This window comes from Phodopus roborovskii, unplaced genomic scaffold, assembly GCF_943737965.1.
Source record: "Phodopus roborovskii unplaced genomic scaffold, PHOROB, whole genome shotgun sequence".
Classification (NCBI taxonomy): domain Eukaryota; kingdom Metazoa; phylum Chordata; class Mammalia; order Rodentia; family Cricetidae; genus Phodopus; species Phodopus roborovskii.
Window position 1 is genome coordinate 1,873,855 of NW_026126585.1, and position 23,078 is coordinate 1,896,932.

The window sequence follows — 23,078 nt, forward strand, 5'->3', positions numbered from 1 at the left end:
CAGTTCCCTGGGTCCTAAAGCCCTCTTGGTTTCTGAGTGATACCTGCAGTCACATGCACATATCCCCACTCAGACGTGTACAAAAACACATGAGTAAACCTAAAACTAAATAGTAAACAAATTTTCAAACTAAAAATAGATATTGTTCACCTGCTTCTTAGACACTACGTCAACCGAATTATCTGTGTGAGCTACTGTCCCATTAGAAAAGAATTACAGATGCTGTTGTTACTGTCATATTTAGAGATGAGAGAGAGCCCGGGCTCAATGTAAAATGACATTCTCTCATTCAATTAGGTTATTATTAAAGTATAGACCTACCTTAGTTTTCAAGCACACTTCATTTTTCATGATACATTTTAAATTAAAAAAAAAAAAAGGAAGCAAGTGTGTGTGTGTGTGTGTGTATGTGTGTGTGTGTGTGTGTGTAAGTGTGCCTGTGGGTCCACAGACTTGTGCATATGTGTGCAGAGGCCAGAGGAGGACTTTGTTCATTTGCTGCCACTCATTTCTTGGTTTTATTGTCTTCAAAGTCTTTCACTGAACCGGGAGCTCCCATTTTCCAGCTGGGCTAGCTGGTGAACAAGACTCAGCCATGATCCTTTTTCTCTGAAATGTTGCCCCCCCTCCCTTGGCCAGCACTGGGGTTACAAATGCCTGTGGCAGCATTGGCTTTTCATGTGGGAGTTGCAGATCCGCGTAGTTGGGTGGTAGGCACTCTTCCCCTTGGAGTCATTCCCCCAGCTATCAGCATCTACATCTTTTGAGTACCGTATCCCTTAACGATGTCATTAAGCAGAAAGTCCCTATGAAGTGGACACCAGGGAGTATAGCCCCTTCCTCTGATGGCTCCTGAGCCCAGGCATCCCTCATCTGCATACATTACACAGCTATGTCTCCACTGGTGTCCCATTTAAACAACAGGCAGTAATAAATTCAACTATTAGCAGAGAGAAAAAAAAAAAAAAACTCGTTTCCTCTTCCAGCCGCAATGGCAGTGGCATCAGAGAGACAGGAGCAAGAGGATGATTGCCAGGGTCTCCATCATTGCATTAGCTGCCAGCAGGAAATCTTAGCTGTTGCAAACTGACTTTGACAACGACTCTGCTGACAGGCTAATAAACTCAGTTTCATGTCCTTCTATGGCAGTGGATGGCTTTTATTTCTCTTTTATGTTCTATACATATATTTACTTATCCAAATGTCCTATTTATCCCAGTGCCTTAAAATTGGGCATTCCTACAACTGTATCACCTCTACAGGATGGTTTACAAGCCCCTTTGAGAATTTATGGGGCTTAAATTTAGGAGACACACTCTAAATGAAATGCTACTGCTTCAGTCCTTGTCAACCAATTAAAATTAGGAAATTTCTCTATGTGGCGGTTAAAGGAAGCATAACTCATACTCTGAAACACAGGATACTGTCTTCCATAGGTGTGGAGCTTGTAGGAAGTGTCCTTCTTCCCAATGTTCCTTTTTTGCACAAAGAACCTGATGCTGGTTTTAGGAACATACTCAGTGTGAGCCAATGCTGCTGACCTCAAAGAGCAAGAGAAAGACACAGAACTTCAAAATGGGAACCATGTGTGCATATAACGTCAGGGGAGTGTTAAGTCAAATAGATCATTAACGGGAAACTCAAGGTAAAGCCTAAACATGATCAAATTGAAACAAGGCCAACAGACAGGAAGTAGGGGTAGGCCTTGACATGACGGAGTAAAGACCAGTGGACCAGAGCTGCCTGAAAAGGATTCACAGGCCAGAGCCTGAAAGCCTCAATCACAGAACCCAACAGCAGGGCTAACATGGGTAAAGATAATTAAGAAGGAGGAGGGAGCTGGTTTATTTGGTGAAGTGCATGTCATATGGATATGGTAGCCTGAGTTTGGCTCCCAGATCCCCAACAAAAGGAGTTGTGCCTGGTGGTAGCCATTATAATGCTAGCACTGGGGAAGAAGAGACGTGTGGATCCCTTATAGTCCCTGGCCAGCCAGACCAGTCTGCTGACTATTTCCTGTCACAACGAAGGTAGATGGCTCCTAAGGAATGGGACTCAAGGTCTCCAGCCTCCAAATAGATGTTCTTACCTACATACATATGAGCACATACATACACACACAAAAATTTCAGTTAGTGAAGACTAACTGAAGAATCTGAAGCAACACAGTAATATGATCAAAATAACTTTAAGAAAAAGATTCAAATGTAACTTAAAATTTATCCCTGGGGCTAGAATACAGCAAAGTAATTGATGTGCAAACACAAGGACCTTGGTTCAGATCTTCAGGACCAACTAAAACTGGGCATAGCCATGCTCAGTTATGTGTGCCTATAACTGAGTGATGAGGGTGTGGAAACTCACACATCCTAGGGACCTGCTGGCCATCCAGGCTACAGGAAAGAATGAATGCAGGGATCAATGAGAAACTATCTCAAAAAAAAAAAAAAAAAATGGAACCTCTCCAAATCAAACTCACACTCTTACACACACTGTTTCACAGAGGGGGGGGGGGAGGGGATAAGGAAAGAGAAACAGAAAGAGAAATAAAGAGGAAGAAAGATGCTTCTACATACTTGGGGATGAATACCTACACATGACTAGGCATGCACTGACACGCAGACACTCAAACACCCAATGGATCTCACCAAGAGTTTGATGTAGCCACCCTCTTCATGGAAGGGGACCAGAGTATTCAGGCTTTTGTCCTATTTGGTTTTGTAATTGAATGTCCTTGGCTCTCCATTCTGAACTGTTCTCCATCTCATCTTTTGCCTTTGTGTGAAAAAGAACACTAGCATTGCTCCTCTTCAAGGTTTCGGTGTGGACAAAATGATTTAAATGCAGCAGGAACCACAGGAAGGACTATGATCTGACTTGTCAGGGAGATTTCACGCCCACTGACTCATGAATTTATCTCAATAGCAATAGGGGCGGATTCCATTACTTCTCCCTTGAATGAGGCACCAGCAAGGCTCCAATTAGTAGAATAACTTGACACGGGTCACAGAGATGCTGCATTAGAGAACTTTAACATATGTGGAGATAGTTTCTGGCTCTTTTCTCTGAACTACAGTCAAGATAATTCTGCCTTCTTCAAAGGGAATGGCTGGCATTGGTTAACTTGATTGACAATCTCATCAAAGGTGTGAGCCACAGTTTCATATGAGATTGATAAAATATTGATCAGTAACAACATGTCTTTCTCCTGCTTTATCCTCTTTGATTCCCTTCTCTAGTTGAAAATCCCCAGGATTCACACCTGGGAGCTCTAGGGAGAAAAGGCAGGAACTCTGGGTATCTGTGACTTTTTGGAAAAACAGCCTTCTGTTTTGGTCTCTTTTTTTACATAATTTTTTATTTACATTCGAAAGAAGCTCCTTTTACATGTCAAACCCAATTCCTGCACCCTCCTGTTCTCCCCTGTTCCTCCTACCAATGTCCATCCCATCCCCTTTCTGCTCCCCAGGAAGGGTAAGGCCTTCCACAGAGAGTCTTCAAAGTCTGTCATATCATTTAGAGCAGGGCCCAGCCTATGTGCTTAGGCTGAGGGAGTATCCCTCTATGTGGAATGGTCTCCCAAAGTCCATTCCTATACTAGGGATAAATACTAATCCACTACCAGAGCCCCATAGACTGCCCAGTTCTCCCAACTAATACCACATTCAGGGAATCTGGGCCAGTCCTATGCTGATTTCTCAGCTATCATATTGGGGTTCATGAGCTCCCCCTTGTTCAGGTCAGTAGTTTCTGTGGGTTTCTGTAGCCTGGTCTTGACCCCTTTTCTCATCATTCCTCCCTGTCTGCAACTGGATTCCAGGAGTTTGCCTCAATGTTTAGCTGTGGGTGTCTGCTTCTGCTTCCATCTGCTACTGGATGAAGGCTCCTGGATGATATATAAGGTAGTCATCAATCTCATTATCGGGGAAGTGTGTTTAAGGTAGCCTTTTCACTATTGCTTAGATTGTTAATTGGGGTCATCCTTGTAGATCTCTAGACATTTCTAGTGCCAGATTTCTCTTAAAACCTATAATGGGCGCTGTCATGGAGGATGGGGGATTCTAAGAAAGAATGATGCCCAAATTCCCAAATATTGTCTATAAATGTTTGTTTTCATTTAAATGGACTTGGTTATATAAAATAAATAAATAAATAAATAAATAAATAAATAAATAAATAAAATCTATAATGGCTCCCTCTATTATGGTTTCTCTTTTCTTGCTCTCCTCTATTCTTTCCCTGACAAATCTTTCTGGCCCATCATGTCCACCTCTTTGTTTTGAAGGCTTAGCAGAGACAACACTACCAGAGAATCCTTGGGGTTTTCTGAACCTTTGACAAGGGATGGACTGTTAGACCTATGTAGATATTACTCTGGGCAAGGACATCAGGAAATGATATAAATAAGAACTAGAATGTGGGGGCTGAGGAGATGGCTACCTAAGTAAAAGTGCTTCCTGTGCAAACTTAAGGACTTGCACTTAAATCTGTAACAAAACTAAAAGATCAGGCACGGCATACATGCACCTATACTTTCCTCCTCAGAACACAGACAAGAGGATCTCCAAGGCCTACTGGTTGCCAGTTTAGATCCAGGCCCAGTGAGACACCTCATCTCATCAGAATAATGTGGAAAGTGATGGAGCTGTGTGGCTATCGATTTACATCTGAAGCTATGTCTCTGGTCCATATGGATCTCTTCTATCTCTGAGAATGTTTCCCTTACCAAGGCCGAGGCAATGGTTTGATTGATAATGTACTTGCCTTGACCAGAAGCCATAGTTTAAAAAGCTCACTATGATGGTGTACTTGTAATTCCAGCTCTAGGGAGGTGAACAGAGGTAAAGACTAGAGGTCACCTCTGCATACTTTAGCTCCAGTACACTAAGATGCCACTCTCACAAAACTAGGTGGACCACATCTAAGGGTGACAGGGGAAGTTGATTTCTGCCTCCATATGCATATACACACATGCACCTCCCCCCTAAAAGTACACATATATAAAAGATGTCTAACTTTCATGATCTGTCTTTGACTCCAGCACTCTACTGATTTAAGGGACTTCAGCAACCCACACACTCTCCAATGCCAAACTTTGTGGCAATATCTTTCTTGCACAAATAAAGCCTGTCTGGAGGCAGGGAGAGTCAGAGAATGGAGCTTGCCACTAGCTAACCATAGAAGCCTGGAAGTCTTAACAGAAAGACAGGAAGTGATGTAGCTGAGCAAAATAGGATATAAGCAGGGAGAAACGAAATTGTTCTCTGCTCTGCTGAGATGCTTAGGAGGTGAGGGGTGCTATGGCTTGCTCCTTCTCTCTGATCTCTCAGTATCTGACTCCAGCATTCTATTATCCAGGCCAGTTAAGAACTCCATGTACAAAACTTCCCTGTGGACCTCCCTGCAGCTTTTCAGTTACACTGGTTAGGTCTCTGGGCATAGAATGTCCCAGGGAGGACCAGTGATAGCATCCCCTAAACTTCATCCCTTTTCTATGTGTGTCCTATTAACCCAAGTAGTTAACCTGGCTTTGCACTCACTCCTATTCCTAGTCATGCCTCACAGGTAAGGGGGATAAAGCATGGCAATTTCACTCAGCTAGATCCATGTCACATATCTTGTGATCTGGGAGACCTGCATGTGATACGAGTCTCCCCCATCAATCCACACCTGAAGATTTGGTAACGTCTTCCTTCATCTAAGAACCTTCCCAGGGTAAGGAAATGGAAAGAAATCCTCCCATGTGTGCTTTGATATTGTGTTCAGGTGGGTGAACTCGAGTTCTAGATACCGCATTCCCATGGGACCTTTTCTTCCTAGTGTGGTCTGTCTTCCCAGCATTCTCTGACTCCCACCATTTGGCTGCCGGTGCCATTGAAAATAGCACCTAGCATTTTAGGCTCACACAGTTTCGACCTTCAAGACAAGACTGTATTTTGCAAAAGAGATTGCTAATAAATCAAACCGCAACAACCACATTCCCAGCAGGTCTGTTCCCAGAATTAAAGCGAAGATAACCTAGGGTTGCACTCCAGTTGCCTGCACAGCAACTGTGTTCCTAATCAGTTGAGTCCCAGCTCCTACTGCCCATACTCCCAGCAATTCCTTATTGACCACTTCCTCTTGGAGTCCTGCTAGGCTGCATGCATGGGAGCCTTGTAGTATGAAGGGCAAGCTCTGAGAAATTCAGTCTTTGTATGATTCTTTCTCTGCCAGAGATTTTTCCTAAAAAAGATATTTATTGCATCTCTCTCTCTCTCTCTCTCTCTCTCTCTCTCTCTCTCTCTCTCTCTCTCTCTCTCTCTGTGTGTGTGTGTGTGTGTGTGTGTGTGTAAGTCATAGTGTCAGAAGTCAGAGAAGAACTCACAGGAATCAGTTCTCTCCTTTCTGTCCTTTCCCCATGTGGGTCTCCGAAGTCATTGTGCTTGACCAAACAGAGCCTTTACTAATGAATAAAAGCACCCTGCTAAGTCCCTCTTCTTAATCTTCTTCCCATCCTCTAAGTCTCTTCTGAAGCCTCCTGCACTGTTCTGAAATGCCTTCCCTTTCTCAGGAACAGCACTCCCAGCCTAGTAAAAGCACCTCGTGGCATGTGCTGTAACCCAAGCTCACTCATGTTGTGGAGTAGAGGAGCGCTGGAGAGAGATGGGTTGTCTACTTAGAAAAAGGCTTGCTCTACAGGCATGAGGACCTGAATTCACCCTCCAGCACTCTGGAATATATATATATATATATATATATATATATATATATATATATATAACAATGATGTGGGCATCAAACACCAGCACTGGAGAGGAAGAAACAGGAGGAACCCTGGAGCTTCCTGGCTTCCTAGTCTAGGTGAATCGATGGGCTTGACGTTCGCTGAGAGATTCTGGCTCAAGTACAATTGGAGTAGACTGTAGACAACAAACAACTCAACAAAGTTGAGTTCTCTACATGCGTTTGTGCCCATGTGCGCATATGGCTCATGGACACACACACACGCACACACACACACCACACACTTCTCCCTTCTCCTCTGCTTCTTTGGTTTTCTTTTTCTTGGCTTTCCTTCACTCCATCTTGCCCCCTTCCCCTTCCTTCTCCCTCTGCTCCTCCCTTGCACTCACTTGGCTTGTTCTCATTTCTTCTCCTGTTTTCTTGTCTACTTGAGGATTAGCATTGAGGATAACGAATGCCAGTCTTGATTAAAAACACTCCTATAATGATGTCAATATTTGAGTTAAACCTGAGATAAAGATTTGAAAGATACTTCGAAATAGATCAGATTTTTGTCAGAATTTCCTCACCACGTATTCTCATCCAAATGAGACTGTTTACCTACAGTGGAACTAGGAAAGCTGCCTGCTCTGTGATGACTGGTAAGTTGGGAGCCAGACAGCTTGATATGCTCCCAGTCGATATCTCCCTATTGACTGTCCAAAGAGAGCAGCGCTCCATCAAATTTGAGAGAAGAAAGCTGACATCCTTTTGTAAAGCTGAAAAAATGACCAGGAAGGCTTTGTTAGGATGGCAGCAATCTCTATTGGGAAGAGATTAGAGGCACCTGAGACCCTGAATGTGCACCTGTAAGTGTCACCAGATACACGTTAAGAAGATCAAGGACAGCCACTCGATAGGAGGCCAACAGAGCCTGCTATGCAACTGCCCTGTCACTTAGCAAGAAGGCTCAGTATGCAGCAATCATTAAATGCATGACTACGGAAATCAGAATTGCTTGACAAAAGCATGTGTTGAACGATAAAGGACACCTTTATGGGATTGTTCATTTTACTGACATATTAGCCATCTGAAAAAAATATTTTTCCAATACTCTCCTAGAGGAAGAAAGATAATCTCCACTTAAATATTCCAATGTTTAATTTTATCTGTTAAGCAATTCTGCCAGAAAAGGGAAAATCAAGTCACAGAAAATATCTGAGAAGCATACATTATCTTAAAACTTTTGGAGAGTTGGAAGTATGAAGTCAGCTCTTTCCCCATGCCCTTTGACCCAATGGCATGTCTGAGGAGTAGTCATGAAAATACTCCATCTCATGGGGTTCAGAAGAAAGCTCAGTTAGAAGAGCTTATGGTGAACTAGCCTGAGACACTGAATCTAGTAGATCAGAGAACTCATACAAAAGCTAAGCAAGAGTTCTGTGTGCCTGCTATCCCAGAGCTCAGCAGAGGACAGGTAAATCCCAGGGGCTTGCTAATCAGCCAGTTCAGCCAAAACAGTGAGCTCTGGGTGAGGTGAGAGGTCCCATCTGGGAAACAACTAGTACATAAGTAAAAGTGAGCACACTTACACACACATATGTACACACCCACTCACATACTTTCACGTTACCTGTATGTATGACTTGATGCATTTAATACAATCTAGGGCCCACATGACACACATGCTTTGAAAACTGCATACTAAACAAGCTAGGTAACTCAGCTACACAAGTCGTAAGCACAAGCACTGTAAGTCAGTATCCCATGAACATGTGCATATCGGTATTGCTTGTAGCACTTTTTACAGTGGCAAAGTCATGGAACGAACCTCCCTAGGTGTCTGCTAACAGAGGAACTGATAAAGAAAGCGTAGCTGACATGATACAATTCCTTTCAGTCCTGAACAAGGATACAATTATACCAACTGCAGGGAAATGGATATAACTCTGACCTTGTGTCTGAGCCCAGCCCCCTTCTCCTGTCTCATCACTACCGTCGGTGTCCTCCTCCAGCTTCTGGGATTGCACAAGGATTCTCCACAGGGCACCATTACACTTCCTTCGGCCCACTTGCTCCATTGCCCTAAGAATCCTCCCCTTTTCTGTTTTCCATCTACAACTGGGACACAGTCAGCCCGGGCCTTCAAATGGAAGCTTCCCAAATGCCCAGGATTGACAGGTAGTTATTGAAGCTTCTCTCCAATACTCTGGTTCTCACTTCTTGTGGTTTGAATGCATTTCGCCTCCTATTGGAGGTGACATTAGGGCAGTATCTGGCCAATGGGATGTGAGTAGTAACCATCAACCACTTTTTCAACAGAAGTCTTTGAACAACAACCCAGGTTTGTTTCCTCACCCTGTGATTCCTTCCCTTAGCCATGGCAACGTGCAGACGAGGAGACCTCTGCCATGATGAAGACAATGGGCAAGACAGACAACCAATGTCTGGGGTACTTGTGGGATACCCGCGTTGTAGTTTGAATGTAAAGTGTCCCCCATAGGTTCGCATTCGAACACTAGTCCCCTGACCAGCCTTTAGCAGGTAGAACCTCACTGGTGGCAATGCGTCTCTGGGGGTGTGTCTTGAAGGAGTATGGCTTTACCCCCTTTCCTGTTCACTTTCTGCTTCCTGAATGTGGATAGAAAAGGACCTTTCTGGATTTCTGTTCTTTCTACCATGCTTTCCCCTCTTGTTGCCAGGCCTTCCTCCTTTATGATGTACTTGATCCTTCTGGTGATGTAAACCCAAAAGAACCCTTTCTCCCTTAAGTTGCATTGATCAAACTGCTTTTATCATAGCAACAGGAAAATGACTAAGACATACATCATGCCACTTGTTATTTACACCAGTGATATATGTATGTATGTATGTATTATGTATATGCACATATAAACATATATATATATATTACATATATAATGCTACTTGCTACAACAGTACAATTTATAAGACAATGCCATTTATTCTGCAGCTCCCCTACGTACTTATATCACCATTCTCTCTTCTAATTTAGCATATATCCAGGTTCACTTTTTTTGCCCTAATCTCATAAACTCCACAAAGATATGTCTTATGTGCTTGCATTTTCTCTTTCTGCTTCCGTATTTGAGCTATAACATCCTACTGGAACGTTCATGCTAAAGGGATTACCAGCGCCCATACCATGTTGGACAGTCAGGGTCCCCATACTGTATTCCCTGAGTTGTGCCCATACACTGTAGACATACTATGTGTTTACTCACAGTCGTGACAGGTGGCGCCTGTGTAACCCGTATCACTGCAGTTACAGTCAAAGGAAGTCCAGGATTGGGAACAGTGTCCTCCATGTTCACAGTAGTTTGGCAAACACCTAATGGGAAGATAATGCAAAAATAAACAAAACAAACCGAGACAACTGAAACATAGAGGCAAGAACATATTTTGGGAGCAGCAAATTTGCTAAAGTCCTCTAAGTGTCGGAATTAAATGACATGAAAACCACACATATCTGTGTGTACCTCTGGGTAGCAGGGATCTCAGAGCAGAATTCTGCCTTTCCTTACAGCTTAAATGCTGCTGCATGCAGGGAGTTTACCGGAAGTGGAGGCACCCTATACAGTGCTGTGTTTATGGTGACACACAGTACAGAAGGGCTATTCGGTTACAATGGAAAGCAGGGTGGTTTGGGAAAGGAAATGGAAAAGTAACAGATTTCTGTCTGAGCTTCCCTTTGAACATGGCCAGGAAGTCCTTTTCAACTACAGAAACAGAACACAGTTTAAAGATTAATGTCTCCCCCAATTAACATGCAAGGAAATCCTACCTTTTCAGAAAGTGTCAAAGACATCCTGAAGACCTTTACTAGTTATGAGAAGCCAATATGGAGTCCTCTTAACAGAATCTGGGTAAGACATGTCACCTCCCCACCTCGCACGCACCCCATCTCCCCCTAAACCCTGGGGGGATAGCACTGTTTTGAACATCTACCAGGATTCCTCTCATCTTTTAGAGCCCCGCCACTACCTTGCTTCTGAACATTTCCTTTTTGTCTACTTTTATTTTTTCTCATGTTGTGGGTATGAGTGTCTTCCTACATGTTTGTTTGTGTACCACATACATGTCTTCCTGACACTGTAAGAGGCCTAGAAGTGAAGTTACATACAGATGGTGTGTGCCACCATGTGGGGGTTGGAACCTAACCGGGGTTCTTCTACGCGAACAGGAAGTACTCATAACTGCTGAGTTACCTCTCCCATCCAACTTCTGAATACCTCTTACCCTGAACTCGCCTTTCTCAAAACTTCCCTGAGGCTGCTTAGTTCATGCCCTGTCACCCTATCATGCCTGCTCCCATGAAGATTCACTAAAGTCCCAGTTGTCACATGCCTGTCCCTGGCAGCTAAAAAGGGTCTATTTTAAAATGTTCTTTTTACATTTATTTATTTATTTATTTAGTGTGCATAAATATGGTAGCAGGGGGCACATGCCTTGGGGAATGTGCAGAGGTCAGAGGACAACTGGAGAGAGTCAATGGTCTCCTTCCACCATGTGGGTGTCTAGAATTGAACTTAGGTTTTCAGCCTCAACAGCAAGCACCTTTACCATCTGAAGCACCTACTGCCTCAGCAAAGCACTTACTGTTTTTAACAACAGGAAGACAAACGGAGAAAGGTAACCAATGTTTTTTTTTCCCCTATGTTTCTTTTAGTTATGATGCCAAGAAAACTTGCAAATGGCCTGATCTTGGTGACTTACACACTAGAATGCAAGATCCCAACATCTCTATGGTCGTGACTTCATGCATATGAAAGATGTAAAGGATATATGGGTAATGATCTGCAGGGAGAGGGCTTGGGGCAAGCTGTCAGAAATACTGGCCTCTTTGAGCACATCTTTAATAAGCCTCCCACGGACCCTGCACTGGTATTAATAAACTCAATTTAGCACTGAAAACGTAGGCTACAAAGTCATTTGTCTGTGGTCACTGAAAGAATCAATGATGTATTTCTGGAAGGGGAAAAAACATATTTGGGAGAAAAATCTAATAGTCCTAGAATAAGAAGCAAACTGAGTGAGAGCATGCAGAGTTGCTTTTCAGAAAGGTGCATTTGGGACCAGAGCACAGGGATCATCTCAACACAGACAGTTGATATAAGATTTCTAAGCCCAATTTGCTTATTTAAAAAAGGCTACTTCATGAGCATGATTTGGAGATTCTTCAATCAATTCATCTTAACTGATGTTTTGTTTCTTTTCTTCACTCTGCTCGGCACAAATTGATTGTTGTAGAACTGAACACAGAAAGAGAATGTCCTAGAGCTAAAAGGAGAATAAACGGTGTGTGTGAATACTGGTAGTCTCAGGCATAAGGCTATTGATTCAAATTGTCATGGTTGGGAGCTGAGGGGACAGCTCAGTAAATACAGTTAAAATACTGGCAGCACATTTTTGAAGAACAGAGTTCTAATCCCAGGCACCTATGTCATAGTGCAGATAAACCAGTCCACTGGTGATATTTGTACCCAGGAGGCACAGTCAGGTTATACCCAGGGCAAGCTGCCTAGCTAGAAAATAAAATCCATTCATGGTGGTGTTGAGTGGGAAACTCTGACTCTGGATATATAGTAGAAGTCAATGAAGGAAATTATCCTCCACATGCACAGTTGAAAGATGAACCCACACACATCATGGAGAACTCCCCCTTTCTTCAATATACATGCAGATTGTTTCAAAAGTGCTGAACAGATATGGCTGCTCAGAGCAGCTTTGCAGTGTAAATATATCAACTCTGTTGACTTTCCAGGCTAAGAGAGTGAGTGTTTGTCTTGCAGAGCATGGCAGATACACTGAGAGACATCTTATCTCTTTGTAAGATCAGAGTGCATAAGAGCTTAAGAGGGTGACAGGATGAGTTCAAATAAAACCTTAGATATGGAAGCAGAAGAAAATCAATAATGCTAAAAAGAAAAATATATTAACTCAAAAAAAAATTCCTCCCAATTCAAAAATTTTCTGGGTCCAGGAAGGTGGCTCTATCTCTAGCTGTACAAGCATGAGGACCTAACATCATGTCCCAGAATCCAGGTAAAAATGTGTCTATCATGATATCTCTGGGGAAGTAGAGACAAGCAGCCTCCTGGGACTTAGTGGCCTACCAGCTACACAGGCCCCTTTGTTCCCAGCGATCAGGGACAGATCAGAGGAGCTCTTCATGTGTAACTTGTCTTTGACAGGCGCAGGTTGAAGGTTAGTCTGGGTGGAAGTATTATGAATACAAAAGGATTTAAGGTAGTTCAGGAAAGTGAAGCTTGCCAGTTTGTCTACAATATGTAAAAGTTCACAGAAGAAATAAAAGTTTGTTTTTTCTATTAATAATCATGTTGCCATGTAATAAGTCAAAACTAGTGGTGGCTACATATCAGCATAAGCTTATGTCTTGATCGCTGTTTCCACTTGAACTGCAGTCTTCCGTCTCAGCTTCCTTATGGACAACAGCAGGACCAAAGATCCTTCAACCTTTGGGCATCTACACCTGACTTATATATCTGTTGCTGGCCTCTGCTCCGAGGTCCCTCCAGAATTTTCTCCTATCACCTGTAATATTCAGTTTCCTATAAACTTAGCACAAGCCAGAGTCATTTGGGACGATGAAACGTGAATCTAAGTGTGTTGTAGGTAAGTCAGTGGAGCATTTTCTTGGTAGATGTTTGATGAGAAGGGCCTCAGCACACTGTGAGCTGTTCTACCTCTAGGAAAGTGGCCCTGTATTACAAAACGAAACAATAAACAAGCATACAAACAAAAATCAAAAAAAATAAAAACAAGAACAAACAAACTAACAAAAAACCAAAACCAAACAGGAGTAGAAATCCATGGGAAGAAACCAGTTAGCAATAGTTCCCTATGTTCTCTGCTTCTGCTACCTTTCCTGCTTCCCAGATCCTGTCCTGCTTGAGTTCCTGCCTGTTAACCAAATAAACCCTTACCTGCCCAGGTTGCCTTTGATTATTGTGTTTTTCTACAGCAAGAGAAAGCAAATTGCAAGATTTTTTGAGAGTTGCAGCATCCTACTCAAGGCCATTGTTAGTGATGTGAACAAACCCTGCTATCTGTACCTCTGGAGCCTCCCTGGCTCCCCTGATGCTTTGCTGGTGTGAAACACCAGGGTCTCTCACAGGAACAGCTGTGGTTATCAGATAACTTACACCCTTGACTTCTCTGCTCATTTACCACGCAGAAGCAGAAAAGATGCTTTACTGACTTGAGCAATAAAATCCAATTGTCTTCAGGGGATTGGTGGTGTTCTTCAAGGAAAAGAAGCTGAAAATAGCCAACCTGTTCCTACTGACCTTTAGTGTACTCTCTTAACTCTTCAAACTCACCTCTGTCTGTTCTTTCTCTCCTCCAGCACTATTGATATCCTGGTTGTCCCTATGGCATGTTAGGGATGCTTCCTTGTCAGATTTTGTACTATTGATACTGCACAGGAAACTCTTCTAGAACTTAGACTCGCTCCTGACCTACGCATGTCTGTCCAAATGCCACCTTCTCAGTGAGGACTACACCATCTTGCTATTTAGAAGTGTAAATTCTTGCCGCTGACTACCTCCAATTCTCTTTCATTGACTCATTTCTGTCTGTTAAAGCCTTTTGTGTTTCATATTTGCTACCGACTTAATGGATTATTTTATCTTTAATTGTGTGTGTGTGTGTGTGTGTGTGTGTGTGTGTGTGGTTTGTTCATTTCATTGGTTGGTAGTTGAATGGTTTGGGGTTTTGTTTTTCTATTTTTGTTGTTGTGTTGATTTGATTTTAAGATATGGTCTTTCATTGGCTTAGACCTCATCAAGTAGGCTAGGTTTTCTAGACTGTAAATTCCAGTATCTACCCTTCTCTACCTCCTCAATGCTGGGATAACAAGTGTGAGCCATCACAGCTGGCTAATTTTATGGTAAAACTCATGCTTTCAAAACAAACACTTTACCCCCTGAGCCATCTGTCCACCTCTCATTCATTTTTCTCTAACTAACATTCTGGAGACTGTGCCTAATTTTGTATACTGTTTAGGATGTATTCCCCCCCCCCACCACCCCTTGTTAAATAACTTAAGATCCACAAGGCATTGCTTATTGTCTATGTCACTGCTATGATTTGGATTTTGTGTTTTTACCCACCGGTCTGCTGTGATGGAATGTTTAGTGTTTAAAGTGGTATAACTAGAGGTTGTGACCTAGTAGGATCTCAGGTTTTTGGGAATATACTCTCAGGAGGTAGTTCTAGTTAGCCCCTTAGTTCACAGGGCAACATTGTTATAATAGAAGCAAGTTCAGCCTATTCCTGCTTCATCCTGTACTCACTTTTTAGTTTTCTCATGTGCTCATGCATTACTCTCTACCCCATGAGGAGATGCAGCCAAGGTGAAGCTTACATTGGGATACCAGGACTCATAGCCCACCAAATGGAGCAATAGGGCTTCATACATGATAGGTCAATAACTCTGCCAACTTAGCTACATCCCAGCCTACCAGAGACGATGCTGACTCAGTCAATGAATGCATATTTCCAATGAGTAAGAGCCAGCTGTGATGGGAGATGTCATTCTGTAAATAGGTTTCTCTTTTTGGTTAATGAATAAAGCCCTGTTGGCCAAAAGGAAAGCAAGATAGGTGGGGCTAGGAGAGGTGGAGGATTTGGGAAATGTAGGATGGAGCAACCCCGTGATCTCAGAAGAAGAAGGCTTGTGCGCCTGGCATTCTCAGGAAGATAAGACCATGTAGAAATACAAATATTAGTAAGTATGGGTTAATAATTAAGACAGTCATTGGCCAACAGTTTCATAATTAATTCAGTGTCTCTGTCTCTGTGTGTTATTTGGAACTGATGTGGCTGTGGGACCAGGCTAGCAGGAAGGTGCTCCTAACACAGCTCAGCTGCCTTCTTATGAGCTAGGCCTTGCCAGTAAGACACAGGGTTGCCAGCCTCTACTTCACCTGCCTGCTCCCGAGTCGTACTATAGAATGTAAATGGGAGGCTGAATGGTGAAGAGATGGTCTACAAGGAAGAAGAGTACAAGCTACATTCAAAGAGCTATGACCAAGATATGAGACAGAGTTAAAAGAGGAAAATATCATTTTGTTCATGGTGTCCAAAGATTCAGACTGCTATTGGGTGACTATATTGTACAGAATATCAGGGCGGAGGCAGCTTGCAGTACTGAAGATTCTTCAATTAATCATAAACAGAAAGCAGAGGGAAAGCGGGGTTAAATGGGGACCCGGGAGATGGCTTAATGGCTTGCTATGCAAGCATGAGGACATGAGTTTGAATCCATGTATTCACTTGTAACTTAGCACTATGGGGGGGGGGGTCATGAACACCACAAAGGCTTGCTAGCTGCCAGCCCAACTGTGGGTTCAATGAGAGACTGAACCCTGATTCAGAGAAAGAATGTAGAGACTGATAGAGCAGGATATCCAATATCATTCTCTATGTGCCCATTCACCACACACACCTATAAACACATGCATGAAAACAAAAGAAGGGACCACAGATTGAATGCATCCGAGTAGAGAGGTTAAGGTGTTGGTTCCTCCTTTGTGGTGGTTAGGAATACATATAAAGAATGCTGGATTTTGACTGCTCTGGCTATTGACTTGGGCTGTTGAACTCCAACAATCTCATTACCTATGAGTTGACAAATAATTGTCCCAAACTGGATCGGAAGTAGAACATGTCTATATGAGAGAAATTAAAGCTGCTTTGGAAGAAATATCTAGCACTGTCAATGAAATCTGTATGTAATTTTTTGCTTTAAAAATATATATTCTTTTTCCCCCCCAGGCATAGTGATGCACACTCTTAAGCCCAGGACTGGTGAGACAGAGGCAGGCAGATCTTCATGAGTTCAAGGCCAGCCTGCTCCACAGAACATGTAAGGACCAAAATTACTAAGATGTTTACACAAAGGAACTTTGTCTGGGAAACAACAACAGCAAAAATCAAAATTCCTTATTCTACAACTTTTCCTTGTGGGTATCATCCCACTTGGGTGGATCTCACTTCCTACCACTCTTCTGTGGGAAGACCACACTCATGTTCTTGGGTGAGCCTCATTTTCTTCTGAGAGCTTTTCTTCTTCTTAATTCTCGTGCAATGAGCCTACATTAAAATATTCATTAAGTTCCCATTTCACTTCCATGATAGATAACCTGAGTATCCTAATTGTTTTCAAGCAAACATTAGTTTTTGTCTGGATTTTGCCAAGTATTTCCAGAGACACCATTGGATAGTGGCTGTCTCACAGGCTGCCAATAAACGCTAAACAAAATCTTGACATGTGTTCCTAATTGCAACTGAGATTTGGCCTTCAGAGCGTTGTTTCCCATTCTACAGGTGAAAAAGATAAAAGCTAGAGGATGGCAAAACAACAGCCCCACAGTCAGGTCTGTAAGCTGCCTGGAAGCCTGAGACTGCTTTCTCCCTTACCTGCGTCAAACTTCAAACTGAGCTCCAAGACTACCTACTAGGGCCTCACTCTGCCAAGGAGAAAGGAGAAAAAAATCTTCATAGAAATTGCCAAGATTCCACTGATAATAAATGAAGCTATCAGCTTGGATTCCTTAAAGATATTTTGGGAACTGGGGCAATAGTTCATTTGGGAAACTGTAGAACTATAGTTTCTTTCGCTTATAGTTTTTAACTTTTTGTTTGCCTGCCACCCAGCTCCCAAATAAATAAACCAAGATTATTCTTATATATAAATGTCCGGCCTTAGCTTGGCTTCTTTCTAGACAGCTTTTAGTAACATAAATTATCCTGTTTCTCCTTAACTACGCTTTGACTCTGGGTTTTTTAACCTTTCTTTATTCTATGTATCTTTCTGTCCTTCTTGTGGCTGGCTGTGTGGCTGCATGGTTTGGCCTCAGTTTTCCCTCTCCTTCTCCTTTTGTAGCTCCTCCCTCTTCTCTGGAGCCTAGATTTATCCTCCTACTTATTTTCTCTCCCTCGAAACCACGCCTTTCCTTTCTCCTGCTTAGCTATTGGCCATTCAGCTCTTTATTAGAACAATCAAGTGTTTCGGGTAGGCAAAGAAACACAGTTTAACAGAGTTAAACAAATGCAACATAAAATAATGCAATACATCTTTGCATTACTAAACAAATATTCCAAAGCATAAACAGATATAACACATCTCAAAATAATAGTCCGTAAAAGGAAGCTGTCAGCAAACCTCAAGCCTCAATAACACTCCAAGCCCACTTAAACAGTAAAATATTGGGGACCTGTTGTCACGCTGGAACTATCTCTACTAGGGAGGTGGAGACAGGGATATCACTCAGACGGGCAAGACAGCAACCCTATCCTTATCTTCCAGTCCCCAGTCCCAAGCACAGACACTGTTTCAAAAAAAAAAAAAAAAAAAATGAATGACACCCAACATTGTTGTTCTGACCTCCACACACAGATAAATATATATAGATACTTGTACATATATGTGCACATGCACATGAATGTATACACACAAAAGAAATATTGGTACAAAGAGGTTTAACAACATAAAAATGTGTATATGTGTGTGTGTATATATATAAAACAATAAAGTGTTAGTATGCACAACTAATTCTGTAAATTTACTCAAAGGGTAAAGGCAGATTGTACTTTTATTTTCACCTGTGTTTCATTATTAATTTGTGAAACCCTTAAAATACAATGAACAAAAGGCAGCCCCTTCCAAAATCCTAAGCTTTCCTCTTTTCAGGTAGTGGGGTTTTTCTACATGTTTTACCTGAGTTGATGTGGTTTATTTCTTGTCCTTAACACTAACAATAGAAAACTATATTGATCAGACTGTTTTTCAGAAGAACTGTACAATGAACCTGTTAAACCTGAAGCTATCAGTGTTAAAACTATATAAAATGCTTTGGATCATTTCAGAGGAACATACGAGTTCTTTATATTTAGCAATAAAGAAAACTTCTCACGGGTTCTACTAAATGCTGGGCCATTAGCTTTCAAAGTCCTCTAAGATCAAGATCTATTGAGATTGCCTCTACCAGCTCAGAATATCCTTTCAAGTGACCCAGTGTGGACAATATGATACCTTGACTGAGTCCCCTTCACAAATGGCTTCACCATTGAGCATCATGCCCAAGCTTTTCATCACTCAGCATGTTAAATGTGTCCCTTATGAGTGCAATTGCTTTATCCAAAAAAAAAAAAAAAAAAAAAAAAAAAAAAAAAAAAATTCTCAACTTAGCATCAAAACACAAGCAATCAGACATAGTATTAATATGTATGGGTAAAGAAAAGCATGTCACTGAAAGAAATAAGGTCCCATGTAAGTCTCTCTGTTTATACTTATATACTTTTATTTATTTTATTTTCTCCCTGTCCTAGAGCTTGCCAAGTAGCCAGGTTGGCCAGCCAATGAGCCCCAGTGGTAAATCTAGCTGCCTCCCCAGAGCTGAGCTTACAAGTACAACACACCTAAGCTGTCCTTTTGCACATGGATTCTGGTTATTAAATTCAGGGCTCTGTACTTCCAAGGCAAGCACACAGACAACTAATCCAGGCCTCAACATTTCACTTATTTTTTTTTCCTTTGCCAGAAAGAAAACTGTCTCTACTTTATTTTCAGGATATCAAATAACCTTGTAAACACTTCTGTTAAATTCTAGTCATTAGGGATATAAACCAGTCTCCCCAGCCAACTATGACTAAAGGAAATAATTCTCTACTTTCCCTAGACTGTGACCTGTTTCTGTCTCTGTCTCTGTCTCAGTCTCTGTCTTGTCTCTCTCCCTCCCCCCTCCACCCACTCTTTCATTAGCTGATCTTTCGTAACCCATGGTGATCACATCCTCTTGATCTGAATTTTGTAATGACTGTTTTCTTGTTTTGGGGCTTAGATACTAATCACAAAAAATTTATTTTTCTTTTGGGTAACTACTAAAGAACCTCCTTTTAGATTCCATATTAATCCACCATTTTCTTTTTTCTCTAGCTCTGTTCTCATGAGCTAGTGCATAGATCCATGTAATTCTGGAACACTGACAGATACTCCATCTGACCACACAGGGTCTCACTATGAAGTTCTGATCGACCTGGAACTTGCTATGTAGACAAAGGGAGATGTGATTTCACAGGAACCCATCTGCCTCTGCCTGCCTTGCCGGGTGGGACTAAAAGCATACACCACCTCACTGGGTTTAATATCACTTTTAAAATAGGAAAGAAACCTCACCAATCATGTGTTCTACACATAAAAGCCACCCTTTATGCCTTCAGACATTGCACAGCAGCACCCACCCTGGCTCAGTTTCTAATCCTGAATCTTGTTCTCATCCTAATCACAAGTAGTACCATTGCCCTCCCTGCTGTTTCCAAGCAACTGTGAGCCAGGCCCCATGAGTTATCTTTTTGTCACTGTGACAAAATACTCCAGATAAACACTTAATGGAGTTGAACCTGTATAAGACCTGGAAGAAACAGAATTTTTATATATTAACAGTGGTTAAGTATGAAAATGGAAGCAGATTTTTGTTAAATTATTGTGGCATTGAGAATTGAATCTAGGACCTCATGCATGCTAGGCAAGCACTGTGCTATTTTCCCAGCCCTAAAAAGACTAGCTTAACCTTTAAAAATGCCTGTGTCACTCATAGTATTTTACAGTTGGTCTGGAAGTCATGTTTTGCCTTACAACAAGAACTCAGATGGGGATATATTCATGGACCATGGAATAAGCACTGTAGAATGTAATTGCATAAATTAAGATGACAATAGGGTCACCAGTGGTAGAATGCTGACAGGCCAGGCTTGTATATGTAGAAAGTCGTTGTCTGAAGCATCATGTGTAAATACAAGCATCAGTTGCATTTACACAGTGCAACTTTATTTTGTTTGTATGTGTGTGTGTGTGTGTGTGCCTCTAAGTATGTACATGTATATATGTATGTACCAATATACAAATGCATGTATTTATATGATTGCAATGTGTGTATTTGTGTGTATGGGTTTTTCCTTGTGTGGCAAGAGCTTTACCCACTGAGAAATCTTTCCAGCACTGTACATACATTTTTTTTTTATTTTGTTACCAGACAATAGGAAAGAGAAACATGTACATGTAGGAAATGTTCTTGGCCTAAAGATAGAACTAACTGGACCAAACAAAGATAAGGGGAGATGGCATTGAAACTGCATGACAAGCAACATTTCCATGGACCTGCCAGGCAGACTCTGGAGTTATTGCCAGGGCTCGGTTCCCATAGCAACTATAGATTTCCTAGTGGAGACTCACTTTATATAAAACCCAAGGCCTAGTGAGTCCTCTTATTTGCACCTAGAGTAGAGCAGGCATTCTTGTCCACTCTGCTTTCTTCTCTGACTGCAGAAGTAAAATGAATAGGTGAGGCCTGTGTTTCTCTGGAACAAAGCCCAAGTGGTAATACATTCCTAATGATCTCCATTCATTACAGTCCTCTATTGACCTGGGAAAACTTTTAAAGTCACTTGTAAACAAAAATATTCCTCTGTCTAAAGAAAGAAGCACAGTGGTTAAGTGTGTGTCTGGGTGTTTGTCCTGTAAAGTAGTCATTCATACAGCGGTGCTGTGAGGGACAGCCCATTGCTCTAAAATCCTCAATGTGAACCCATCTAAAGAAAGCCACTTTGTGAAAGAGTAAATCATGATAAAGACATCCGGCGTATTTCCAGAGAGGCGTAAGGAAATGCCTTCTTAGTATTAACTCCTCTTGTCCAATTCTCATAGGAGACTAGATGGGCAGGACCACTGATGATATTCCTCTCAGTTTCCAAAGCTTCAGATTGGTGATGCTCTATGAGACTTTTTTGTTTGTTTTTTTAAAATTATGTTTATGCATGCCTGTATGAGCATGGACATGTATGGTGCTTAAGATGACTAGAAGAGCATGTTGGATCCCCAGAAGTAAGAGGTAGTTATGAGCTATCCGATATGGATGCTGGGAGGCTAACTCAGCTCTCCTACAAGATCAGCAAGTGTTCTTAACTACCTAGCATCTTTCCAACCCCAGAGCAGTGCACTGTAAATTATTCTGTATGTTCAGGTACTTTATCACCCCCCCCCTTTAAGAATTCATATTCCTCTATATGCAGCTCAAGCTCAGTTCCAATTTCTATATGTTCTCCTTAGGGGCCAAAGGACAAAATGTTATGATAGTCTTCAAAAGGCAAGCTGATTAATGTAAGCTATGTAATGATGCTCATACATTAAAATCAGCTAGGTTGCCTTCCTTTGTCTGTTCCCTTTCATTAGCAGCCAACTGATCTTGTTTTGGTCAGATAGTTTTTTTCACAAAAGCTTTTGAAACCCATTTCTGTGCCTCCCCAGTCTACCAATTATCATAATCCCATTTTACCCCCATGGTTGGGTCTTCATTATAATTGAAATGTGGTGTAATTACAGCAGATGCAGACATTAAGGGATTAAGTGAATAAAAAGAGAAAGCATCAGGAGTCAGGCTCCTAAAGTTTTCAGGGTCTGGCTCACAGCAGAGAGCCCCACTGTGGATTGTTGCTGGGTAAATCCTGGGATAATGGGCATGAGGTGGTGGTCAGATGAGCCTACAAGCTCATCAGTGATTCTAGAACAGCCCTGGGGATAAAAGTGCTGGGCCTCAAGGATGAGCCTTGGATGGAGGCAGTATGCACTCCATCACTGCAAGCTGATAACCACTGAGCTTCATTCCCCTCCCACAACTGAATATCTAAGGCTGATAATCTGGCACTGTCCTGGACTTTTTCAAGGCCACTTCTTCAAAGCATAGAACTTTAAGGGTCAGAATGATTCTCGACTGTTACCAAGAGAAGCAAGAGTAGGAGCAGAAACTATGTCCTCTGAGATAGTATAGAAAGTCAGGGAAGTTCATGTAGGTGTGGCAGGAAAAGGGACCCCACGCCTCAGGGTCTGGATGAAGACGACCCCAGTTGAGGATCAAACATTTCAACACAATAAACAACATTTGGTTTTTCTTCCTTGGTATTTCTTCCTTCTCAGCTGCAAGCCACAATTTCTAGGAAGCTCAGCATAAACCAACTTTACTTAGAGTAAAACCAGGTCGTAATCTCCTTGTGCAATTCTAGTGGCTCCACATCTGATTTAATTCCCATCTTGTCTATAACCTCTGAGTTTGAAAACTGAAATGAAGAGAAGAGGTAAGTGTCCAACCAAAATGCATTGAACAGTAAGGTCATAAAAGCTTCTAAAGATTTAGTTTTCTTTAGTGTGTATGTGCATGTGTGCGCGCCTGCGTGCATGTGTGTGTGTGTGTGTGTGTGTGTAGGGTGGATGCCTTGGATCCATTGGAGCTGAAGTTACAAATAGTTGTGAATTCCCTGTAATAAATGTCAGG

At 42.0% G+C, this 23,078-nt stretch overlaps 1 protein-coding gene across 1 annotated transcript in view; it reads right to left on the reverse strand.

Moving 5' to 3' along the window:
• LOC127236382 (contactin-associated protein like 5-1-like) overlaps window positions 1–23,078 on the reverse strand; it is a 116,292-nt gene that overhangs the window by 62,981 nt on the left and 30,233 nt on the right. Inside the window, exon 4 of the mRNA XM_051204007.1 lies at window positions 9,951–10,057. Coding sequence (XP_051059964.1) covers window positions 9,951–10,057 — 107 coding nt within the window. The remainder of the gene's footprint in view (window positions 1–9,950; window positions 10,058–23,078) is intronic.